Source organism: Mesoplodon bidens, assembly GCF_964165515.1.
Source record: "Mesoplodon bidens genome assembly, contig: HAP1_SCAFFOLD_118, whole genome shotgun sequence".
Lineage (NCBI taxonomy): Eukaryota > Metazoa > Chordata > Mammalia > Artiodactyla > Ziphiidae > Mesoplodon > Mesoplodon bidens.
Window position 1 is genome coordinate 708,788 of NW_027671260.1, and position 22,908 is coordinate 731,695.

Sequence of the window (22,908 nt, forward strand, 5' to 3'; positions counted from 1 at the left end):
AGGCTTATGTATTTTGGGAAGTGAGTATATGTGTATCTGATAGAGAGGTGGGGTTCTATGTTTCTACAGGGAAGATGGACAATTGCATTTGTATGTATTAGAAATATGTGATACGGGTATTTGTTAGTACTTGCATATGTGTGAGCTGGCTCCTGATAGCTAGGGATAATTTGATATATGGAAGTTGTTTCATAAATGGTTTGCTGGAGATATTTCCATGTATCTTACTTGTGTATTCTAATCCGTGTGCGTGTCCATCATCAGGTGCATGCATTATCAGAGTTTGTTCATAAGGTATGGAGTTGTTAGGAGTATTCAAAGTGTATTTCTTTGGAGAACGCTAGGGTGTTTATACATGTGTTTGGTAGGAGTAAGAGGTGGTCTGTCTATATATTCAGGGTGAGGGTAGAAATGTATATACACACACACACACACATATACAGTTTGTATGTTGGAGTAGTGGTGGGGAGCTTGTATTCTGGAGAGGTAGCATAATGTATAGTGTTTGGGAGGGGATCCATATGTTCAGGGGTTAGGAATATTTGCATGTGTGTGTCCATAGGTGTGTGAGAATTGTGTATGTATATTAGTAAGACTGCAGAGGTTGTCGGTGTTTTTCTGTTTTGAGTGTGTCTGAGCATTTGGGGTGTATACTCATGAGTAGTTTGTGGATGTGTGTATTTGTGATTTGTGAGTGTAGCAGGAGGCTTCGAGTCCTCTATGTGTCTATTTCAAAATGTAATGCCTGAAGAATTTAGTGGTGTTGCTTGTATGTGTGTTCTCAGTATTAGTGAGGTGGACTTATATGGACAGTTGACCCTTGAACAACATGGGTTTGAACCACACGGGTCCACTTACAGTGGATTTCTTTTTCAGTAACTACTACAGGACTACTACAGGATCCATGGATGCAGAGCCACTGCATGGAGGGTTGGCGCCCTAACCCCCAAGCTGTTCAAGGGTCAGCTGTCTTTGATCAGTATAGATTATTTGTGTCTGTGTGTGTGTTTGAGTTCCTGGGGCTTCTGGGGTATGTATTCTGTGGGATGTGAGAGATTAGTTTGTGTGTTTGGAAACCAGTAGGCTGTGTGGGTTCTGTGTGTGTGCAGGAGTCCTGCAGTCTATGTATTTTAGGGCCGTGGGATTGCATATGGGTCTTTGTTTGGGTTGCACATGAGACAGTTGTGTACTTGGTGACCCTGTGTGCTTAGGTACTCAGTGTGTACATCTGGATGGCATATTGGTTGCACATGTTTGTTTTCAGGCCCATGTTGTGTGTGTATATATAGTTGTGAGAGTGGAATGTGAATATTCAGGGTGAGTAAGGTTTCATCTGTAAAAATTTAGGTAGTAAGAGGTGGTCTGTTTGTGTATTTATTCAGGGTGAGGGTGTGTGTTCAGGAGATATATATATATATCTATGTACAAACACAAATGTGTATGTGGTGTCCTTTTGGTTATATATCTGTGGTGGGAGTTGAGAGTTCTCCTTGGGGTGTAAGTGGATTCTGTGCACATATTCACAGGAAAAGTTATGGGATGTGCTGGAACTGGTTCATACTGTCTTGGGAGAGTCAATGGTGCATATCTCTTCCCAGCTGTGTGTTTAGTGATGTCAGGTGGGTAGCTTGAAATTGGTCCTGCTGGGAATATTTATACCATGTAGATACCATAAGGGAAGTCTTTCCCGCCTTTCTCGGAGAGCTTTTTATCAAGCACTTAGCAGCGTACCACTGATGTGCGTGTTTGGATTGTGTATGTATGAAGCAAGAATATTTGGGCATCGGTGGGTACGTATGGGACCCTCATGTGAATTGTGAGTGGGGCATCTGGGGCTATGGGCCCTTGTATATGTGCATTGACCCTGGTAATTGTGAATCATTGCATTGCTCCTATCAGGTTGGTCTGTTCTTTAGGGCCAGAGAATCCCCACAAATGTTGTTGATTCCCAGTAGAAATCATGCAGATGGATACAGGGGTGTCTGTACCTTAGGCAGGTGGACACTCCTTCAGCATTTGTGTGGTCCTAGCATCTGGGTCCCTAGAAGGGGGCGCCTGGCAGACAGATGGCCATGCAGAGCAGAACCTTCACAGGTGTGTTGTTGGCATGACAGGCAGCAATCAGAAAGTCATGGGGCTTCCTGGATAGGAGGTCAGATGACCAAGGGCTCTCCCAGGAAAACCCCCTGAGAATCAGTTGGACAGCTACAGGCGTTCCTGGCTCTTCTGTGGCACAGCGGACGTGCAAGGACACCCTCCACATGGGGTCCAGAGCCATGTGTCCCTGAGCCCAACTGCCCCAGGGTGGTGGGAACTGTTGCATATCAGGCTGGTCAACTGTATCACTAGGTCTCAACCAACCTGTCTCATGGAAACCTAAGTCCTCACGGATAGGCAGGACCTCTAGGGATCACTGAGCTGACAAGGACAGAGGTAGGGAGGCTTTGTCACTGAGGGAGAGTTGGGGACTGAGACCTGGAGAGCCTGGGGAGTCCCACTCTGAGGAGATGTGGCTCTGATGTTCCCAAACCCTTTAGACATGTTCTCTGTTCTTTTCTGAAGGCTCAAGATGCTTCTAGCAGTGGGAAGCTTATCTCAGTTTCATGTTTCTCTGATAGGATGAACTGACCCTTTTATTCACTCTTCCACATCGAGCTGCAAACCCATCAGAGGGAACCATGTGATCGTTGTAGCCACCAGCTGACCCCACAGCCACCTTGTGCCTGCCTTGGACCCACCCAAGCATTTCTGAGCCTTCTTTATGGTGAGTCTTGTGGCCTTTTCTCCCTCATTGTGACTCCTCCTGCCAATAAAACATGCTGTGAATGTTAACAAAAGGAAACCTGCACTAGAATTGGAGTCTGGAAGGCCCGTAGAGGGAGCTCTCATGCCGTGCCACTCATCATCAATTACCCCAACAGGAAGAGGTCATTTACTGACCCCAAAGAGGAAGTGCAACCACTTTACTACCCCAGCTGGAGGAGGGAAGACTTCCTTCCTGGCCAGCAACAAGAAATAGAAAATAGAAATAGCTAATAGAAAATTCCGCAGTTTAGCCAATGAGACGCCGTTGTCACCTGAAGTTTTACTTTCCTCCAGTGAACTTTCATTTTTTCCCTTGATGATGACTTTCTTTCCTTGTCCCACTCTCCTTACTATACAAGTCTTCTGGGACTTCCCTGGTGGTCCAGCAGCCAAGACTCCGCGCTTCCAATGCACGGGGCATGGGTTCGATCCCTGGTCGGGGAACTAAAATTTCCACATGCCATGTGGCATGGCCAAAAAAAAAGAAAGCCTTCCATGTTGTGTAACCCGTTGGAGTATCTCCCTTTCTATCAGATGAGATGCTGCCTGATTCATGAATCGTTTAATAAGGCCAATTTATTCAAAATTCAAAGTAAATCTTCCAATTTACTCCGTTAAATTTTGTTTTTTAATACATTGGGGGCATGCAGAGGTGGCCACTAACAGTTTAATATGTATCCCTCCAGAAATGTTCTGTATAAAAATATGTATGTGCACTTTTCTAAAATCCACTCTTATGATTGCTACTGCTAACAAGATGATTTTATGATTCAATGCTTATCTTTTTAAAAAGAAAAAGGTAAATATATTGGTGGCAGTGATGGGATCTGAAGCAAATTTCTGATAACATTTGGGACAAGGAGGAACAGGTGTGGTGCCCACAACTCCTTTGAGTTCACTGTCTTTCTTGCCATTCCTGAAGGTTGTTGGTAAGCTCCTCTTGGTTTGAGCTCCATTCTCTTTGCGTTTGTGCTCCCAATCTAACTGGCTTTCCTTTACAGGGCAGGTCAGTTTGGCTGGTAGAGGATTCTCCTTGAGGCCAAACCCCTAGCCTTTCAGATGGAAATTCCCAGGACACAGTAACGTCTCTTGGTTATTGCCAGTATATTTTTTGAGTGGTAAACCATAGCCCCTAATTTTGTTCCCTGGATTCCACACTGGGCACTGCTGACAGTGTAGTCTGCACTTGCCCATCTGTTTGGAATCAGCCCCCAGTTTCCATGCTTGGAGCTGTTGGTGGTGGCTATAGTTCTCCATTTTGTTTGGAATCAGTTTGCAGTCCGCCTTCCTTGGGATTTGCCGTTTGGATCTTTTTCCTCAGTCCAAGGATCCCTGGGAATCGGTGGTGGTGCATACCAGGCCTTCTTTTGTCCAGGACATAGTAACATCTCTTTGTTACTGCTGATATATTAAGGCGCAGGTTTTTTGTGTGTTCTTTTGGGTTGACAAAGGCTAGCTAAGGAAATGAGATCCTTTATCGCCCAAGAGTTGAGAATGCCAGCTTCTGGCACACCTGCTTATTTTATATTTAAGAACTATGGTCCTGGAGGTTGTAGATATTTAGAAAGATGGAAAAATTATACTAATATTGATCTAGAATTACAGTGGTCATTGTGGGGCATGTTCCAGTTAGACAAGATTGTACATTTAAGGAAACCACTAGAGAGCAAGGGTTCACAGATTGCACAGGGAGAATGAGATGCCTGCTTTACTTGGTATGTAAAAGTTTACAGACGGTTTCAAGATTCCAAAATAGCTTCGTTTAGAGACTTAGAACAAAAAGCTAATGAAAAATTAAAGGGACAAAAGGTACCTGAGACAAAAGACCGTAGGACGGATGTGACTGCAGACGTACCTCCTACTGTCCCCCCCTTTCCGTTGTCACCCGAGGACTCTTGTGTTACTCACTTCCAGTCTGAAATACTTCTCTATTCCAAAAAGAATATTTAACAATTGCCATTTAAAGTAAAACTACCTGAGGTTGCAGGTGAGCCCCCTCAGGTGTCCTTTACCCCTTGGTCAAAGACTGAACTGAGAGCTGTAGTCAAAGAATTCTCTAAACCTTGGAGGAACCCCCAACATTTTTTAAAGAACTTAGAGTCACTGTCAGGGCGTATGTCCCCAAACTGCTAGATCTTTATCCACTTGTACACATGTTGGTAGGACTGGGGGAAGCCCCAGAATGGATGTGGGAAGCAAAATGACATAATCCCTAGGATGGGATTCAAGATCCTCAACCTAAAAAGGCTTGCAGAATAACAACTAACCTTTTATAAGCTATTCCTAAAATCTTCCCTGCTCACACTTGGTCTATTATTAATTGGCCTAATGATTGCTCTATTATTCACTCATACAAACAAAAGAGGGGTGAATCTGTGGAAGACTTTAGAGCCAGTTTGGAAGCTCTCTTTTTACAGCAGTTGGTGTTCCAAGGAATAAAAAGGCCACTCAGCCTGCTTTAACTGCCCTCTTTGTAAGTGGATTATCTTCTGAGATGAGTGGATTGATAAAAGGGCAGAAAACAGGGTGGGAGGCTATAGGCCTGACTGAACTCGTGACTATAGCTGAGCATTTTTTTTTTTTTTTTTCTGTTTGCGGTATGCGGGCCTCTCACTGTCGTGGCCTCTCCCGTTGCGGAGCACAGGCTCCGGACGCGCAGGCCCAGCAGCCATGGCTCACGGGCCCAGCCGCTCCGCGGCATATGGGATCCTCCCAGACCGGGGCACGAACCCGTATCCCCTGCATCCGCAGGCGGACTCTCAACCACTGCGCCACCAGGGAGGCCCTGGCTGAGCATTTTGAAAGGACCTTGGAGCAAGACCACAAACAGAAATCCACCAAGCTCATAGCCTTACAGTTACAACAGCTCTAAGGCAAGGGACACAAAATGACACCTGGGCCTCCCCCATTACAACCTCCTAGGGGTCCATGATCAATTTGATGACCCAAAGTTGATGTTTCATTTGTAATCAGTGAGGACACTGGAAAAAGAGGTGTCCTCAAAGGTCCTATGCAAACTCTTCACAAATGCTCTGATATCTGTCTCAAAGGGAGGGCCCCCCATGACCCTCTCCCCTAGTTGGCAGAACTCCAGAGGTTCTCTGGTAAACTATTAGCAGCAATGACCTTAAACAGCCCAGAGGAAAATATAATGAAAAACGGCCAAATTTTAGTTGATACTGGAGCTATGCTTTCTACTTGAAACCCCACTTTCATATTTTACTTTGAAATCTACATTAAACTCTAACCCTAACTGTAAACATAATTACCTAACCCTTTAACACCCTACCCCTAGCCCTAACCAGAGCTGTGCTTTCTACTCTAAATCCCACCCTCAAAGAACAACAGGTGCCTCTGAGTAAAGAGGATGTTTCCATAGTGGGAGTACCTAATACAGTTCAGAGAGAATTTTTATCTCAACCAAGATTCCTTTCTGCTATGCAGTATAGCCCCAGTTCATCTATTCAGTAGAGATCTCTTTTCTAACTTCAAAGGGCCAGTACATTTTGCCTCCAGTGGAGATCTCACCTTAAAATTTCCTGATCAACGTGAACCTGATCAGTTATGTTCCTTACAATCTGTCCTGGACCTAAAAGCGGAAGTTCAACAAAAGTTCCCTAATTGGATGGAGATGCCTGCAAATTTGGGGGCTACTTCTGACAGGATGCCTGCAAATTTGGGGGCTACTTCTGACAGTGTTAACATGAGAAGAATAAAAAAAATGCAAACCTATAAAGATTCAGATAGATGTAGCTAAACCTCTCCCTAGGTTTCCTCAACAGCTATTAAAGCCTGCGGTCATACAAGGTCCCATAGCTATTGTAGAAGACCTAATTGCCCAGGAGGTAATCATTCATGTACTTGTCCCTGCAGCATGCCAATCTTGCCTGGTTGGAAACCTGGCAGGATGGCGATTTGTCCAGGACTTGGGAGCTGTTAATAAAAATAGTTTTCCCCTGTTTTCCTGTTGTTCCAAACCTAGCCACCCTTGTGTCACAAGCTTGAACTGACTTGAAATGGTTTACAGTTGGAGACCTTTGTTCACCTTTCTTCAGCATCCCGGAGACCCAACAGCCAATATCTACATGCCTTTACTTGGAACAATCAACAATATACCTGCACTTTTATGCCTCAAGGGTTCACTGGGACTCCTTCTTTTTTCCTCCCAAGTACTTCACCAAGATTTAAGTACCCTCTAGTTCCCTGAGAAATCAGCCTTTTTACCATATGGAGATAACCTCGTGCTGTACTCAGCTACTGTAAAGATTCCATAAGGCATTCATAAAAGATTCCATTTATTTGCTGCAACAATTAGCTGAGAAAGAACACAAAGGAAAAATTACAATTATCCGTAGACGCTGTTCATTACCTAGGACGTAATCTAAGCACTGAAGGAATTCAGCTATCTCCAGAGAGAATTAGGCTGATACAGGAACTTCCTAGACTCACAACTAAGTGCTAGCATTGTGGATTTCTAGGTTTAGCTGGTTATTGCAAGCTCTAGGTTCCAAATTTTTCTGTTACCTCTTCCACTCTGTGAACTTATTAAAGATTTAGTTCCTGAATCCTTTGCTTGGGAAGATAAACATAAGCAGGTTTTTATAAGGCTAAAACAAGCACTGCAAGAACTGCCTGCCTTAGGGTTACCCAAATGATCAGGTTCAGGTTGATCCAGAAACTTTTTTTTTTTTTTTTTTTTTTTGCGGTACGCGGGCCTCTCACTGTTGTGGCCTCTCCCGTTGCGGAGCACAGGCTCCGGACACGCAGGCTCAGCGGCCATGGCTCACGGGCCCAGCCGCTCTGCGGCATGTGGGATCTTCCCGGATCAGGGCACGAACCCGTGTCCCCTGCATCGGCAGGTGAACTGTCAACCACTGCGCCACCAGGGAAGCCCGATCCGGATACTCTAAGGTGAGATCTCCACTGGAGGCAAAGTATATTAGCCCTTTTAAGTTCGAAAAGAGATCTCTACTTAATAGATTAACTTTAGGTTATTCAAAACCTTTTACTTTATTTGTGCATGAAAGGCATAATCAGGCCGCGCAGAACTGTGTGAGCATGGTAGTAAACACAGGCCTATTGCCTGGTATAGCATACAACTTGATTCAGTTGCTTTTGCCTGTCTCAGGTGTCTTAAGGTTATAGCCACAACTGCAAATTTAGTGGAAGCCTTGGCAGATTTGACTCTAGGAAATGAAGTTTATTTGCAAACTCCACACCTTGTCCACAGTCTTCTTAACGCTGAATTGACAACATTTCTCTGCAAGTATCACTGGATTAACGTCCTGTGAAATCCTGCTTTCACCACCTAATCTTTAAACGTCACACCGTTCTCAGTCCTGCTACACTACTACCTCTGCCTCACAAAGGTGAGGGCCGTGACTGCCAGGTATCAGTGTCCCATGGGAATTCCCTGGTAGTCCATTGGTTAGGACTCCGAGCTTCCACTGCGGGGAGCGCGGGTTGGATCTCTGGTCGAGGAACTAAGATCCCACAAGCCACATGGCGCGGCCCAAAACAAAAACAAAACAAACAGAAAACAGTGTCCCGTTTTGTGACACCGTGTCCTGAGTAAAGATGTTACCAAGTCCAAGGTTGCTCTGCTTGCCGCACGACAGGCCATAAATCGGAGATGAGGTGTTGAGGCAAGGAATATGACTTTATTCAGAAAGCCAGCAGACCGAGAAGATGGCAGAGTAAAGTCTCAAAATAACCATCTTATCGGGGTTTGGGTGCCAGTTTCTTTTATAATACAGAGATGGGGAGGAGATGAGGAGGTAAAGTAAGAAGGCCATAAGTTGTGCGAATAGCCCCTGGAATGGCCAGCCTCGGGGAGGAGATGTGTTAATTTCTTCTTAATTGTAGCCATCCACAGGTGGAAGGAGTCCATATGTTTCCCTGAACAAAGGCACTTTGGTTTAACATTCAGACAGAGGGACAGGGTTCCCCGAGGCAGGCCATTATGTACAGGTACAGACAGTATCCTTGTAGTGAACAAAAGCAGCAGAAGGCAAAGGTTAAAGTAAAAGGAACAGATCCCATGTGGAGTCCGATTTGGCTCTTCCCTGTTACAATTCCCTACTGTCAATGTCCATTCCACAGTCTTGTGGATAAAAGGGGGTGATGGCCCTTCTATTGCTTCATCAGATGGATCTTTCCGGGAGTGTCCACCATTGGTGCCAGTGTTCCAAACGTTGGGTTTTTGGTTTTTTTTGTTCCTCTCTGGAAAGTGTGTCCTTTACACCTGTAGCCTTAAAAAAATATTCTCAGCCTAAAAGTTGAGAATTACGATCTCTTTGATGGGAATTTTGAGGGCTTCAAGCCTGGGAGGCAGCATCTCAAGTTAAGGAATTCAGCACTTTTCTATGGACGGGAAGATGCAAGAGTCTGGGCTCACTGAAGTCAGTCATTTGATATGTGCCTCAGCTATCCGGGGCCTGTATCCTATATTCTCATATCCTGAGTTTCGTCAGGGCTCACCGGCTCATGCTGGGGGGCTGCAGTCGCTAATGACTGATGTGTCAGGAAATATTCCATTTCTCAGATCCTCTCCTCTTGGTCAGGATTTTGACCAATATTTGGGAGACATTTCAGGATCAAATTTTGAACCATGGCGCTGGGAGGCTCATCCCAGGTCAGGGGAGAATTCTTGATATGCCACTCCAGGTGCTAGTTTTTGGATTAGGCCCTATTGATAATTAAAGATCTTCTGGATCCTCTATCTAACTATGATCCAGGAGACATTTTCCCTTGTTGCTTCCTCCTGTATCTAGAATCACACTATTACAATTATTTCATGTTATAAATGTGGTCTATTTCCTCAAGATGTTTAGCCATTGAAGTATTGTTGGAGGCCTGGTTCCATACTGGGTACTGTAAGAGACACCAATCTTATAAAGTAGACAGGATATAAGTAATGCAGCTAGTAACGTTAACAAAGACACAGTACAGCAGGGAGACACAAAGAGCAAACAATCTGGAAACAAAGAACAATGATCAGTATAACTACTTGTAATCCAATTGCAATAGCGAGCGACCAGAGGTACCATAACTGATTTAGTGAGCCATCCGCTGTTTCAGTGTACCAGCAGTGCGTACTTAGACGTGCATGGCTTAATCTTTGAGACAAGCATATGCTACTGGCAGGATCACCCAGGTAGAGAGAAAAAGATAAATGTTTCAATTCTGCTTACAAGGGTATAATTTAACAAATGACTGTAAATCATAATGAGTTTAAGGGGAGCGTTTTGCTTACACCTGGAAAACACAGATTGAAAACAGTCATTTTTCAGATAGAAACCATAAAAATTATAACCATAATTATAACCAAAATTATAACCATAAGTATAACCCTTTTACCCAGGCATGTGCAACTAATCGTTTTTGTTAACAGCTTTATGAAGCCATCAGGTTTCCCATTAGAATTCTTCAAGTTCTTACCCAGTTCACCTTTATGGTTTGAAAATCAGAAACTTGTATTTATGCAAAGGTCCTTTCTATAAATCTTCTTGGAGAGGAAGCATTTTTGCAAAGGCATCAGAGTGAAACCATGACTGTGTACAATGGTGAAAGACTTAAGAAGGCACGTTTCAATCTGATTACAGTGCAATTGAGAAAGTAACGTGGTTACTGCGGTGACATGCAACACTTTCAGACAATAAAGAGAATTCTGACTGGTAACATTTTACCAGGACATACCAGATTTTAGGAACTCCTTATAATCTGTAGAATACCTGTGTCATTTGGCATACAATAGAACCTAAGAAGATTTATTGCTTATTTGACAACACTTCCTGTGTCATTCAACCTAATTAGTTAATATCTCTCTTTGGGGTGTTTCAGGGGCCCTTTGAAGCACCCCAAAGTTAGCTAGAGGTCAAAGGAACTTCATTATAATTTGATTTGGGAAGTTTTGTCAAAAAAATAAGAAAAGGGTTTAAAACAGATAGGATGCCATGTCACTGTGAAACAATAGTTATTCACTTAGCCAAAGTAACAATAAAAGATTTCAAAGGCAAGTACAGAACAGATCTCTTAAAAGGTAGAAAAACTTAAAATCTGGTATCAAAGGCAGTCCAAAATCTTAAGAAACCTTGTCTTCTTAACAGAGAGAAAAGCGAAATTCAAGTTGTGCACCAGCTTACTTTTAAAACGTATTTACTCAATTAAACTTATTTTAAACTTAGTCCTGACCACGTACAGAACTCTTTTTTTCAGGGTCCACTTTCCATAAACCTTCTGTCACTTACTTTAGCACAATTCTGACTTTCAAGTGGTCAAATATCTGGAGAGATTAATTTTAGATAGACCTTCCTAAAAGATAAGTATTTTAAAAAGTTCACCTAAAGCTCTTACCTCATTTGCATTTTCTTTCCTTAAAAGTTTCTTCACATCAAGTTATTTCCTTGCTGACAAATTTGCAACAGATATAACAAGATTTTATTTAGCTTATATTAAACGTAGGCACAATAAAAGTATTATACTTAATGTTGATGACTCTAACAGCATGTCTCTATTAATTAGATCAACAAACGAACGTTAATACCAGGTCTTAATTAATACTGACTATTTCCCAGTTCACATGAACCTGAAGCTCATTTAGCTCAGTTTCTCTTGTATTTAGAATAGTTTGGTGTGTAAGTGCTTACTTTTCTTTAAGCCAATTAAATAGAGCTCATCCACAAATCAACCTCAGCAATGTTATCCAAAGACAAAGACACATACAAGGACACAAACATACAGAGACGTCATGGTTGTCATTTCAGAATTTCAGCACTGAGTCAGGTACAGCCATGTGAAGCCCATCAGTTTAGAAAAAGAGGTTGGATTCAAATTAGGTTTCTGGCAGATGGAACAAATCCAACTCACTTGTCTAGATGGCTGAATTTTTACAGAAAAGACACTTAGGTTTTTTATTTATCCTTGATAAGTCAGTTTCTAAATTACTTTACCCTCTTTCAAAAAGGTGCATTTTAGAAAGATGGCAGAGATGAGAGTTCCTGAGAAGACCAGAAAGGACATTTGCATCTCAAAGATACAGGCAAGTTTTTCCTAGGATGACTTTGTTTCCCCTTTGTTTAATATTTACAAGCCTCTTAAGATAAACAGGGAGGGTTTGGGGAGTGGTATCTATTGGAGAGTCAATCAACTCGTTCCCCACTGTCAAAGTTCCCTGGGGCTCCTGTGGGGAAATTAGAATCGGACGCCTCAAGGCCAAGGGAGTCCCCTGGCCTCTTATAGGATGTCCGCACAAGGGAACTTGCCCTGCTGTGGATGTGGCTCCCAGTCCAAATTGGGTGGCTTGTGGAGTCTTAGATGGTGATACTAAATCAGGCTCCTGTCCTCTGGGGGTTAACACAGAAACTTCTATTTGATCCCCGTGGGTAGGGGAAACAGGAGGTGGTGAATATGATGGCGGCGTGGGGGGAGGGTGAGCAGGTGGAACAACTGCCGGTGCAGCTTGCTGTTTTGCAAAACACTTCTAACTGCGAGATCCTATAAAAATTGAGTGAGCCATTTAGGGGCTACCGCCCTTGTGATCTTATATTTTGGGTCCACACCCTATTACAATAGTATACATGTCTTTCTTAGTCATAGGCTCAGGGCTATGTTACACCCATTTATCTACTATAGGCCCCACCCAAAGGGCTCTCCTTCAGGGTTGATGGAGTATTTCCCATTTTGTACACCCAAACGCAAAAGACGCAAACAAATTCTGGCATCAGTGCACACAAAACCAAGACCAAAACCAAGGAACCAGTTCCCAAATCGGTTCTGAGGGGGTGTAGTGGTGTAGAGAGCAGCCGTCTGGTGCAGAAGCCCACAGGCAGCTAGGAGGAGCTGTGTTAGTCCAAAGGGTCCGGGACACATAGTCCATTCTCAGCCCAGAAGGAGCAGCCAGGGGGAACCAGTGGGAGGGCTTGACTAATTGAGCTTTGTGCCTGCTGTAAAGCTTATTGTTTAGCTCTTGGCCAGTAAACTATGGAGGGCTTGTACGTGGCTGCATAAATGGGTCTAAGAATGATGGACAAGTGTGGTATTCGTTGCCTCCAAAGTGTGGAGAGACCTAAGTAAGATGTGTTGGGCTTGCTATAGTGTGTTGGGGGGCTGAATAGTTAACAGCTGAGGTTTAGCTGCAAAAGGAATTTCCTGGCTTTTAGAGGATCAGTTAATGCCCAGAAATTTAATAGTTGTGGACAGCCCTTGAATTTTATGTGGGGCAATAAATAGCCCACCTGTATGTTATAGATGGGTCACCAACCATGTTAGGGCCTTGTGCACCAGTCTCCTGAGGGGCTCTGGATTAGAACCTCAGTATAGTGCCAGACGGTGCAAGGGGACCCCAGGTCTTGCCAGCAAAGACTGTGGGCAATAGCTGGGCTGTTAAGATAGCCAGTAGGCAGACAGGTTAAAACATACTGGGTGCCTTCTGAAGTAAAAGTAGACTGCAGCTGGGACTCCTTAATAACTGGTACTGAATAGAACATAACAGCTAGATTGTCACAGCAAAGTAATTCCCTGGAGCCCTTTGGATATCCTCAATGAACTGGACAATGTTGGAAATGGGAGCCTTAATAGTGGGGAGCAGCACTTACATTTCAGTAGTTGATTATAAGTCACCACTCATTAATAGCAGGCTTTAATAGCAGCCAAATGGGGAAATTGAAAAGGAGAAATGGTGTGTTTAATGACTTCTTCTTTTCATAAATTCTGAATTATGGGCTGCAATCCCACAGCCCCCTGTCATACATGTTATTGGGAGATATTTACTGTCTTAGGTGTCAGTCTTATGGGCTCCCAGTTTCAGCTTCCACCGGGAAGGCCAGGAATTTGGGTTTGTTCCAAATGGCGTTGCAGTACATCAAGGCATCCATAGCTGTAACGGGAAAGGGTAGGGCCAAAGGGGCTACCACCACTAAAAGATTTTTTTTTTTTTTTTTTTTTTTTTGCTGTACGCTGGCCTCTCACTGCTGTGGCCTCTCCCGCCGCGGAGCACAGGCTCCGGACACACAGGCTCCGCGGCCATGGCTCGCGGGCCCAGCCGCTCCGCGGCATGTGGGATCCTCCGGGATAGGGGCACGAACCCGTGTCCCCTGCATCGGCAGGCGGACTCTCAACCACTGCGCCACCAGGGAAGCCCCACTAAAAGATTTTTAATAAAGATTGTTTCAATAGTGACATTCAATGGAAGTTGAATGCTTTCTACTCCCCTGACTACTATGCCTTGTAATCTAAAGTGTGGCCCTTGCTTATAATTGGAGGGGTTCCCAGGAGGCACTGTAATTTGAGCTCCCGTGGTCAATGAGAGCCATAAGAAAATTTGTTTATGTGTGTCCCAAGGAAAATTAGAGAAGTATATGGGCAAGTGTCCCAGAGGAGGGCCACGCTCCAGGGATCTGCCAGGTCCCTAAGGCAGAGGCGTTGGCAGAGGTCAGGGTACAGGATTCGGAGAGGTGACGGCTACCCATCACTCCAGTCTCCGGAAGAGTCTGCAGCGCCTGAGCAAAAATTTCTAACTTGTGCTTGGGCGGTCTCAAGTTGACATCATTAGGGACCCCCATCTCCAGAGCTGCCAATACAGGGAGGTCTGTTAGTCATCTCATGAAGGATGGAGCTGTGTGATGGCACCACCCCTTGGTGGAGCTCAGTAAGGGTCCCAGAAGTCCCTATATCCCTTAGGGGTCCTCTGCTGGGTTCCTGGCCAATGGGGCAGCGGGGCCCATGTGCCTTTACTGGCAAGCGAGATCTGGGGCTTCCGAAAACTTATCTTTTTCGTATCCAGCTACAACATGGATGCAGCCCCACGCCTGTTGGACTGTATCTGACGTTTCTTTGAATCGTAACAGCGTGGCTCTACAATTAGGGGGAGCACCCTTCTCCCCCCTTCCCTTGGACAAATGTTTTCTAGAAAAATTTGCCTTTCAACCATGGTATAGTTACATGTCTCTGTTTCTTGTTCATGCTGGTCATCTGATGTTTTGGTACAATGGATGGTGACAGGGAACACCTGGAATGGAGTTTCCTCTTCCTGACTCATACGCTGCCACTTCCTGTTTAGGGTGTCCCAGTCAGCCTGGGTGGGGTCAAGGGATGACTTGCAACAGCAGCAAGAAATGCAGCAACATAGGAGGCACTTACCTCAGCGGCATTTGCCCGTTCAGGGTACCGTGATGCCCCTGGTACAGCTGCCTCTATCATCGGTTAGGGCTGTGTGGGGAACTCTTGGATGTATGTTTAGGGCATAGGATGGTTTGGGGTAATAGTAAAGCTGTGTAGAGACTGTGTATGTGTGATCTGGGGAGAGATGAGGGGCATGAGTGCCTTTGTGAGTGTACGGTTGGTGTAGCATGGTGTGGCTGGGTGGTGGGCTGCTTCTGGGTGTTTTGAGGCTATGTGTGCAGGCATTTGAGAAGAGGTAGGGGTATGCATTTTAATGCTCTGTGTGTTGGATCCGTGTGTATTCAGAGTGCAGGGGTTATACACATGCTCATCCTGTAGGGTAAGAGTCCAGGGAGTGTATTTTTGATGTGGAGGAATTTGCAGAGATTGGGGTTGTCAGTGTAAATTGGGGCCGCTAGCTGTGTGTGTATAATCAGGGGATGTGTCAGAGGCTGTTTATAGTATCTCAAGAGGGAGATGGGTGTGCGTTTGTATTGGGGGTGTGAGGTCATGATGTGTTCTGGGGGGAGTATTTAGGAGAAGGTTGGAAACATTGTGTCTCTCTAATGGTATTTTGTGTTTGTCTCAGCTTCTGAGGCATTGTACATACGTGGATGTTGACAGCTGTGTGCGGACTGTATGTGTTCTATTTGGATTTGGGGGGTTGTGTCTTCTATTAAGAAGTCTGTGACTTTGGTTTGAATATATTTGGCTATTGTTGAAGGGTTTGTGTGTTTGCATTGAGGGGTTATATGGGGTTGGGTGGATTTTTGTGGGGTATGAGGATTTAGGTGTTTGATTATCAGGGGCTGTTGGGGGTGTGATTTTGTATTCAAGACTGTGGCTGTGGTTTTATTGGGGTTTGTAGTGCATGTATATTGGAGCAGGAGGGTTCTGGGCACACAGTCAGGCATTTGCTTATAAGTAGGGAGTTTGTGTGTTTGAGGATGTTTGGAGCTCTGTGGGGCTCTGTGATGGTGGCACAGGTGACTGTGGGCAGGTGGAGTGTGTGTTGGGCTGGAAGGGAAACTCGAGGGCCTGTTGGGGACTGTGAGGCACCCATGTGAACTCCCACGTGGACTGTCCTTTGTTCCTTCTGATCTTCTATGGCGTGTCCGCATCCTGATCTTCTGTGGCATCTACTCCCCTGGAGTGGTCAGCGATACTCTGCTCATTCTTAGCCAGATGAGTCAGGAAATGTCACTTCCTCTGGCAGCTGGATGTGCCTCTTGCAAGTGAGTGGTCCTGGAGTCCAGGGTGCAGGACTGGTGGACAGATGCAGAGTGAAGCTGATTCCCCCATGAGCCCTCTCCTCAGTGAGGTGACCAGGACGTCAGGGCTGTATCTCCAGAAGGTCAGACCTGGCCAGTCCTCTCTAGAATGTGCTGGAGCGGCCAACTCGTTGAACGCACCCTGCCAGGAGATAAACAGACCCTGAGGACAATTCCTAAGGGAGAAGTCTATACCTACCCATCTTCCACTTTCTCCTTTGGATGGCCTCTACCACAAGGTAAAAGCTAAGCCCCCTCACACGGCCTTTCTTGGCCTGGTCTTACTGAGCGGCCAGTCTCTCCCCACATCCTGGCTCACTATGGGCCCTCTGGTGATACCAGCAAGAGGGCTCCCTGCATGTCAGTTCTCACCTCCTTCCCTTGGCCCACGCTGCCCTTGCTGTTTGTCCTGCTCTTACTCTCCCAAGGCTGTTATGTTAAGTCACCCTGTCCAGGTGGGAAGGATCCACTGAAAATGCACATTTGAGTAATTACTGGGGCTTCCCTGGTGGCGCAGTGGTTGAGAGTCCGCCTGCCGATGTAGGGGACACGGGTTCGTGCCCCGGTCCGGGAGGATCCCACATGCCGCGGAGCGGCTAGGCCCGTGAGCCGTGGGCGCTGAGCCTGCGCGTCCGGAGCCTGTGCTCCGCAACGGGAGAGGCCACAACAGTGAGAGGCCCATGTACTGCCAAAAAAAAAAAAAAAAAAAAAGAGTAATTACTGCATCACCTGAGTCTCTAGCATGTACCAGGCACTATGACGCTTGCCAAATCCCTAAAAACCCCACAAAGCGGATATGCTATTAGTTGAACTTTGCAGGTGATGAAGCTGAGGTTCAGAGGTGAGCAACCATGACCAAGTACCCTGTATGTACCAGAATATCAATCAGACTGGTCAACGTATCCAATAAAGCCAAACATTAGTCTGATCAGTACGCCTAGATGCAAGGCTGTAAAGGCGCAAAATATGTCCCAGCACGAGAAAGAGCAGTGCCAAGTACCCCAGCAAAGAAGCAGTGTTCATATCTTGCTTTCTTAATCAAAATAACTGCACATCAACCCACAATTTCCTACTCTGTTAATAGGAGAAAAATACCAATGTGCGTTGTCCTGTAAAACTACCTTAAAAGAATATGTATGATCCTGAGTGCTTTAGTAATGACCCCAAATCACCATCATGAAGTTGGGATACTTCTTAAAACACTGCAAGTCTTACACACTGGCATATAGAATCTGTAAAGTCAGTTCTTTGGGTAATGATGGTAGATAGAAGTGGCCCAGAAGGACAGAAAACAGAAAATAGAGCAGAAACGATTTGTCCAGAGGTGACAATGGGTCATAGCCAAGGTTCAAGCATTACGAGGGAGGTGGTGAAAATAGTAATGGGCATAGAGTGTAATAAGTCAAGGATATCTAATGTAGTTTCTAATGAATGTTTGTGAAAGACATATAACTAAAAAGATAATAGGCTGGGAGGTGAAATAATACAAAACATTTGATATATTTTTTACAAGGATAAAAGAAGATAGAAATGAACATTAAAGAAGTAGGTCTTTAGAAATAGAATATAGAAAAACTATAAGATGGTTACTAACCTCACAATATGATGAGGCAACTTAGATTTATTTTGTTTAAATAAATTGGTAGACTATATTTACAGTAGTTTTAAGTTTAAAGAGAATTTTTGAGCAGAGTATTGAGTTCCCATACACCCCCTCACATCTATTCCCCAAACCACACTTTCCCCTATTATTAACGTCTTGCATTAGTGTGGGGCATTTTTTTACAACTGATGAGCCAATGTTCATACATTATTATTAACTAATATCCATAGTTTACATTACAGTTTACTCTGTTGTATATCCTATGGGTTTTGACGAATGTATGACAAGCATTGACCATTACAGTGTCATACAGAATAGCTTAAGTGCCCTCCGTTTTCCAGGATGTCCTATAGCTGAAATCATACAGCATGTATCCATTTCAGTTTGGCATCTTTCATTTAGCAATATGCGTTTAGGGTTCCTCCATGTCTCTTCCATTTAGTACTCTTATAGCTCAAGCTGCCATAACATAATACTATAGGCTTAGTGACTTTAACAACTCACAGTTCTAGAGGCTTGGAAGTCTAAGATCACGGTGCTGGCCAATTCAGTGCCTGGTGAGGGCTCTCTTGCTGGCTTGCAGACAACTGTCTTTTCACTGTGTCCTCACATGTTGGAGAGAGACAGAAAAAATTCTCTGGTTTCTTCTTATAGGGGCACTAATAGAGCCTAATCCTCATGACATCATTTAATCTAATTACCTGCCAAAGGCCCCATCTCCAAATACCATCACTTTCTTAGAGCTTGAATATATGAATTTTGGGGGAACAGAATTCAGTTGACAGTCTCATTCTTCTAACAGTATAAAATATGACTAATAAAGAAAGCTCATCATTAAATTATCTCTTTCCTAGCAATACATAGATATTTACGTGCTGTTTTAAACCATTTATATTTTTTTTACATCTTTATTGGAATATAATTGCTTTACAATGGTGTGTTAGTTTCTGACTTACAACAAAGCGAATCAGTCATACATACACACATGTTCCCATATCTCTTCCCTCTTGCATCTCCCTCCCTCCCACCCTCCCTATCCCACCCCTCTAGGTGGTCACAGAGCACCGAGCTGATGTCTCTGTGCCACGTGGCTGCTTCCCACTAGCTATCTATTTTACGTTTGGTAGTGTATATATGTCCATGGCACTTTCTCGCTTTGTCACAGCTTCCCCTTCCCCTTCCCCATATCCTCAAGTCCATTCTCGAGTAGGTCTGTGTCTTTATTCCTGTCTTACCCCTAGGTTCTTCATGACATTTTTTTTTACATATTAATTGGAGTATAATTGCTTTACAATGGTGTGTTAGTTTCTGTTTTATAACAAAGTGAATCAGTTATACATAAACATATGTTCCCATATCTCTTCCCTCTTGCGTCTCCCTCCCTCCCACCCTCCCTATCCCACCCCTCCAGGTGGTCACAAAGCCCCGAGCTGATCTCCCTGTGCTATGCGGCTGCTTCCCACTAGCTAGCGACCTTATATTTGGTAGTGTATCACAGCTTACCCTTCCCCCTCCCCATATCCTCAAGTCCATTCTCTAGAAGGTCTGTGTCTTTTTTTTTTTTTTTTTTTTTGCGGTACGCGGGACTCTCACTGTTGTGGCCTCTCATGTTGCGGAGCACAGGCTCCGGACGCGCCGGCTCAGCCGCCATGGCTCACGGTCCCAGCCGCTCCGCGGCATGTGGGATCTTCCTAGACCTGGGCACGAACCCGTGTCCCCTGCATCGGCAGGCAGACTCTCAACCACTGCGCCACCAGGGAAGCCCCAGGTCTGTGTCTTTATTCCTGTCTTACCTCTAGGTTCTTCATCACATTTTTTTTCTTAAATTCTATATATATGTGTTAGCATACGGTATTTGTCTTTCTCTTTCTGACTTACTTCACTCTGTATGACAGACTCTAGGTCCATCCACCTCACTACAAATAACTCAATTTCATTTCTTTTTATGGCTGAGTAATATTCCATTGTATATATGTGCCACATCTTCTTTTTCCATTCATCTGATGATAGACACTTAGCTTGTTTCCATCTCCGGGCTATTGTAAATAGAGCTGCAATGAACATTTTGGTACATCACTCTTTCTGAATTATGGTTTTCTCAGGGTATATACCCAGTAATGGGATTGCTGGGTCATATGGTAGTTCTATTTGTAGTTTTTTAAGGAACCTCCATATTGTTCTCCATAGTGGCTGTACCAATTCACATTCCCACCAGCAGTGCAAGAGTGTTCCCTTTTCTCCACACCCTCTCCAGCATTTATTGTTTCTAGATTTCTTAATGATGGCCATTCTGACTGGTGTGAGATGATATCTCATTGTAGTTTTGAGTTGCATTTCTCTAATGATTAATGATGTTGAGCATTCTTTCATGTGTTTGTTGGCAGTCTGTATATCTTCTGTGGAGAAATGTCTATTTAGGTCTTCTGCCCATTTTTGGATTGGGTTGTTTGTTTTTTTGTTATTGAGCTGCATGAGCTGCTTATAAATTTTGGAGATTAATCCTTTGTCCGTTGCTTCATTTGCAAATATTTTCTCCCATTCTGTGGGTTGTCTTTTGGTCTTGTTTATGGTTTCCTTTGCTGTGCAAAAGCTTTGAAGTTTCATTAGGTCCCATTTGTTTATTTTTGTTTTGATTTCCATTTCTCTAGGAGGTGGGTCAAAAAGGATCTTGCTGTGATTTATGTCATGGAGTGTTCTGCCTATGTTTTCCTCTAAGAGTTTGATAGTTTCTGGCCTTACATTTAGATCTTTAATCCATTTTGAGCTTACTATTATGTGTGGTGTTAGGGAGGGATCGAATCTCATACTTTTACATGTCCCTGTCCAGTTTTCCCAGCACCACTTATTGAAGAGGCTGTCCTTTCTCCACTGTACATTCCTGCCTCCTTTATCAAAGATAAGGTGACCATATGTGTGTGGGTTTATCTCTGGGCTTTCTATCCTGTTCCATTGATCTATCTTTCTGTTTTTCTGCCAGTACCATACTGTCTTGATTACTGTAGCTTTGTAGTATAGTCTGAAGTCAGGGAGCCTGATTCCTCCAGCTCGGTTTTACGTTCTCAAGATTGCCTTGGCTATTCGGGGTCTTTTGTGTTTCCATACAAATTGTGATATTTGTTGCTCGAGTTCTGTGAAAAATGCCAGTGGTAGTTTGATAGGGATTGCATTGAATCTGTAGATTGCTTTGGGTAGTAGAGTCATTTTCACAATGTTGATTCTTGCCATCCAAGAACATGGTATATCTCTCCATCTATTTGTATCATCTTTAATTTCTTTCATCAGTGTCTTATAATTTTCTGCATACAGGTCTTTTGTCTCCTTAGGTAGGTTTATTCCTAGAAATTTTATTCTTTTTGTTGCAGTGGTAAATGGGAGTGTTTTCTTGATTTCACTTTCAGATTTTTCATCATTAGTGTATAGGAATGCCAGAGATTTCTGTGCATTAATTTTGTATCCTGCTACTTTACCAAATTCATTGATTAGCTCTAGTAGTTTTCTGGTAGCATCTTTAGGATTCTCTATGTATAGTATCATGTCATCTGCAAACAGTAACAGCTTTACTTCTTCTTTTCCGATTTGGATTCCTTTTATTTCCTTTTCTTCTCTGATTACTGTGGCTAAAACTTTCAAAACTATGTTGAATTAGATTGGTGAGAGTGGGCAACCTTGTTTTGTTCCTGATCTTATTGGAAATGCTTTCAGTTTTTCACCATTGAGGACAATGTTGGCTGTGGGTTTGTCATATATGGCCTTTATTATGTTAAGGAAAGTTCCCTCTATGCCTACTTTCTGCAGGGTTTTTATCATAAATGGTTGTTGAATTTTGTCAAAAGCTTTCTCTGCATCTATTGAGATGATCATATGGTTTTTCTCCTTCCATTTGTTAATATGGTATATCACGTTGATTGATTTGCGTATATTGAAGAATGCTTGCATTCCTGGAATAAACCCCACTTGATCATGGTGTATGATCCTTTTAATGTGCTGTTGGATTCTGTTTGCTAGTATTTTGTTGAGGATTTTTGCATCTATGTTCATCAGTGTTATTGGCCTGTAGTTTTCTTTCTTTGTGACATCCTTGTCTGGTTTTGGTATCAGGGTGATGGTGGCCTTGTAGAATGAGTTTGGGAGTGTTCCTCCTTCTGCTATATTTTGGAAGAGTTTGAGAAGGATAGGTGTTAGCTCTTCTCTAAATGTTTGATAGAATTCACCTGTGAAGCCATCTGGTCCTGGGTTTTTGTTTGTTGGAAGATTTTTAATCACAGTTTCAATTTCAGTGCTTGTGATTCGTCTGTTCATATTTTCCATTTCTTCCTGATTCAGTCTTGGCAGGTTGTGCATTTCTAAGAATTTGTCCATTTCTTCCAGGTTGTCCATTTTATTGGCATAGAGTTGCTTGTAGTAATCTCTCCTGATCTTTTGTATTTCTGCAGTGTCAGTGGTTACTTTTTCTTGATGAGTCTGGCTAATGGTTTATCAATTTTGTTTATCTTCTCAAAGAACCAGCTTTTAGTTTTATTGATCTTTGCTATCGTTTCCTTCATTTCTTTTTCATTTATTTCTGATCTGATTTTTATGATTTCTTTCCTTCTGCTAACTTTGGCTTTTTTTGGTTGTTGTTCTTCTTCTTTCTCTAATTGCTTTAGGTGCAAGTTTAGGTTGTTTATTCGACATGTTTCCTGTTTCTTAAGGTAGGATTGTATTGCTATAAACTTCCCTCTTAGAACTGCTTTTGCTGCCTCTCCTAGGTTTTGGGTTGTGGTGTCTCCATTGTCATTTGTTTCTAGGTATTTTTTGATTTCCTCTTTGATTTCTTCAATGATCACTTCATTATTAAGTAGTGTATTGTTTAGCCTCCATGTGTTTGTATTTTTTACAGATCTTTTCCTGTAATTGATATCTAGTCTCATAGCGTTGTGGTCAGAAAAGATACTTGATACAATTTCAATTTTCTTAAATTTACCAAGGCTTGATTTGTGACCCAAGATATGATCTATCCTGCAGAATGTTCCATGAGCACTTGAGAAAAATGTGTATTCTGTTGTTTTTGGATGGAATGTCCTATAAATA

The 22,908-nt window shown here is 43.4% G+C and overlaps 1 protein-coding gene across 3 annotated transcripts in view; it reads left to right on the top strand.

The window, feature by feature from the left end:
• LOC308611634 (uncharacterized protein) overlaps window positions 1-3,101 on the top strand; it is a 97,505-nt gene extending 94,404 nt beyond the window's left edge. For all 3 annotated transcript variants that reach the window (XR_014014978.1, XR_014014979.1, XM_081260347.1), the window contains one exon: window positions 2,619-3,101. Coding sequence is in view for 1 of the 3 variants with exons in the window: in XM_081260347.1 (XP_081116473.1) it covers window positions 2,619-2,623 (5 nt within the window). In the remaining 2 variants the exon portion in view is untranslated. The remainder of the gene's footprint in view (window positions 1-2,618) is intronic.
• Window positions 3,102-22,908: the final 19,807 nt, after the last annotated feature.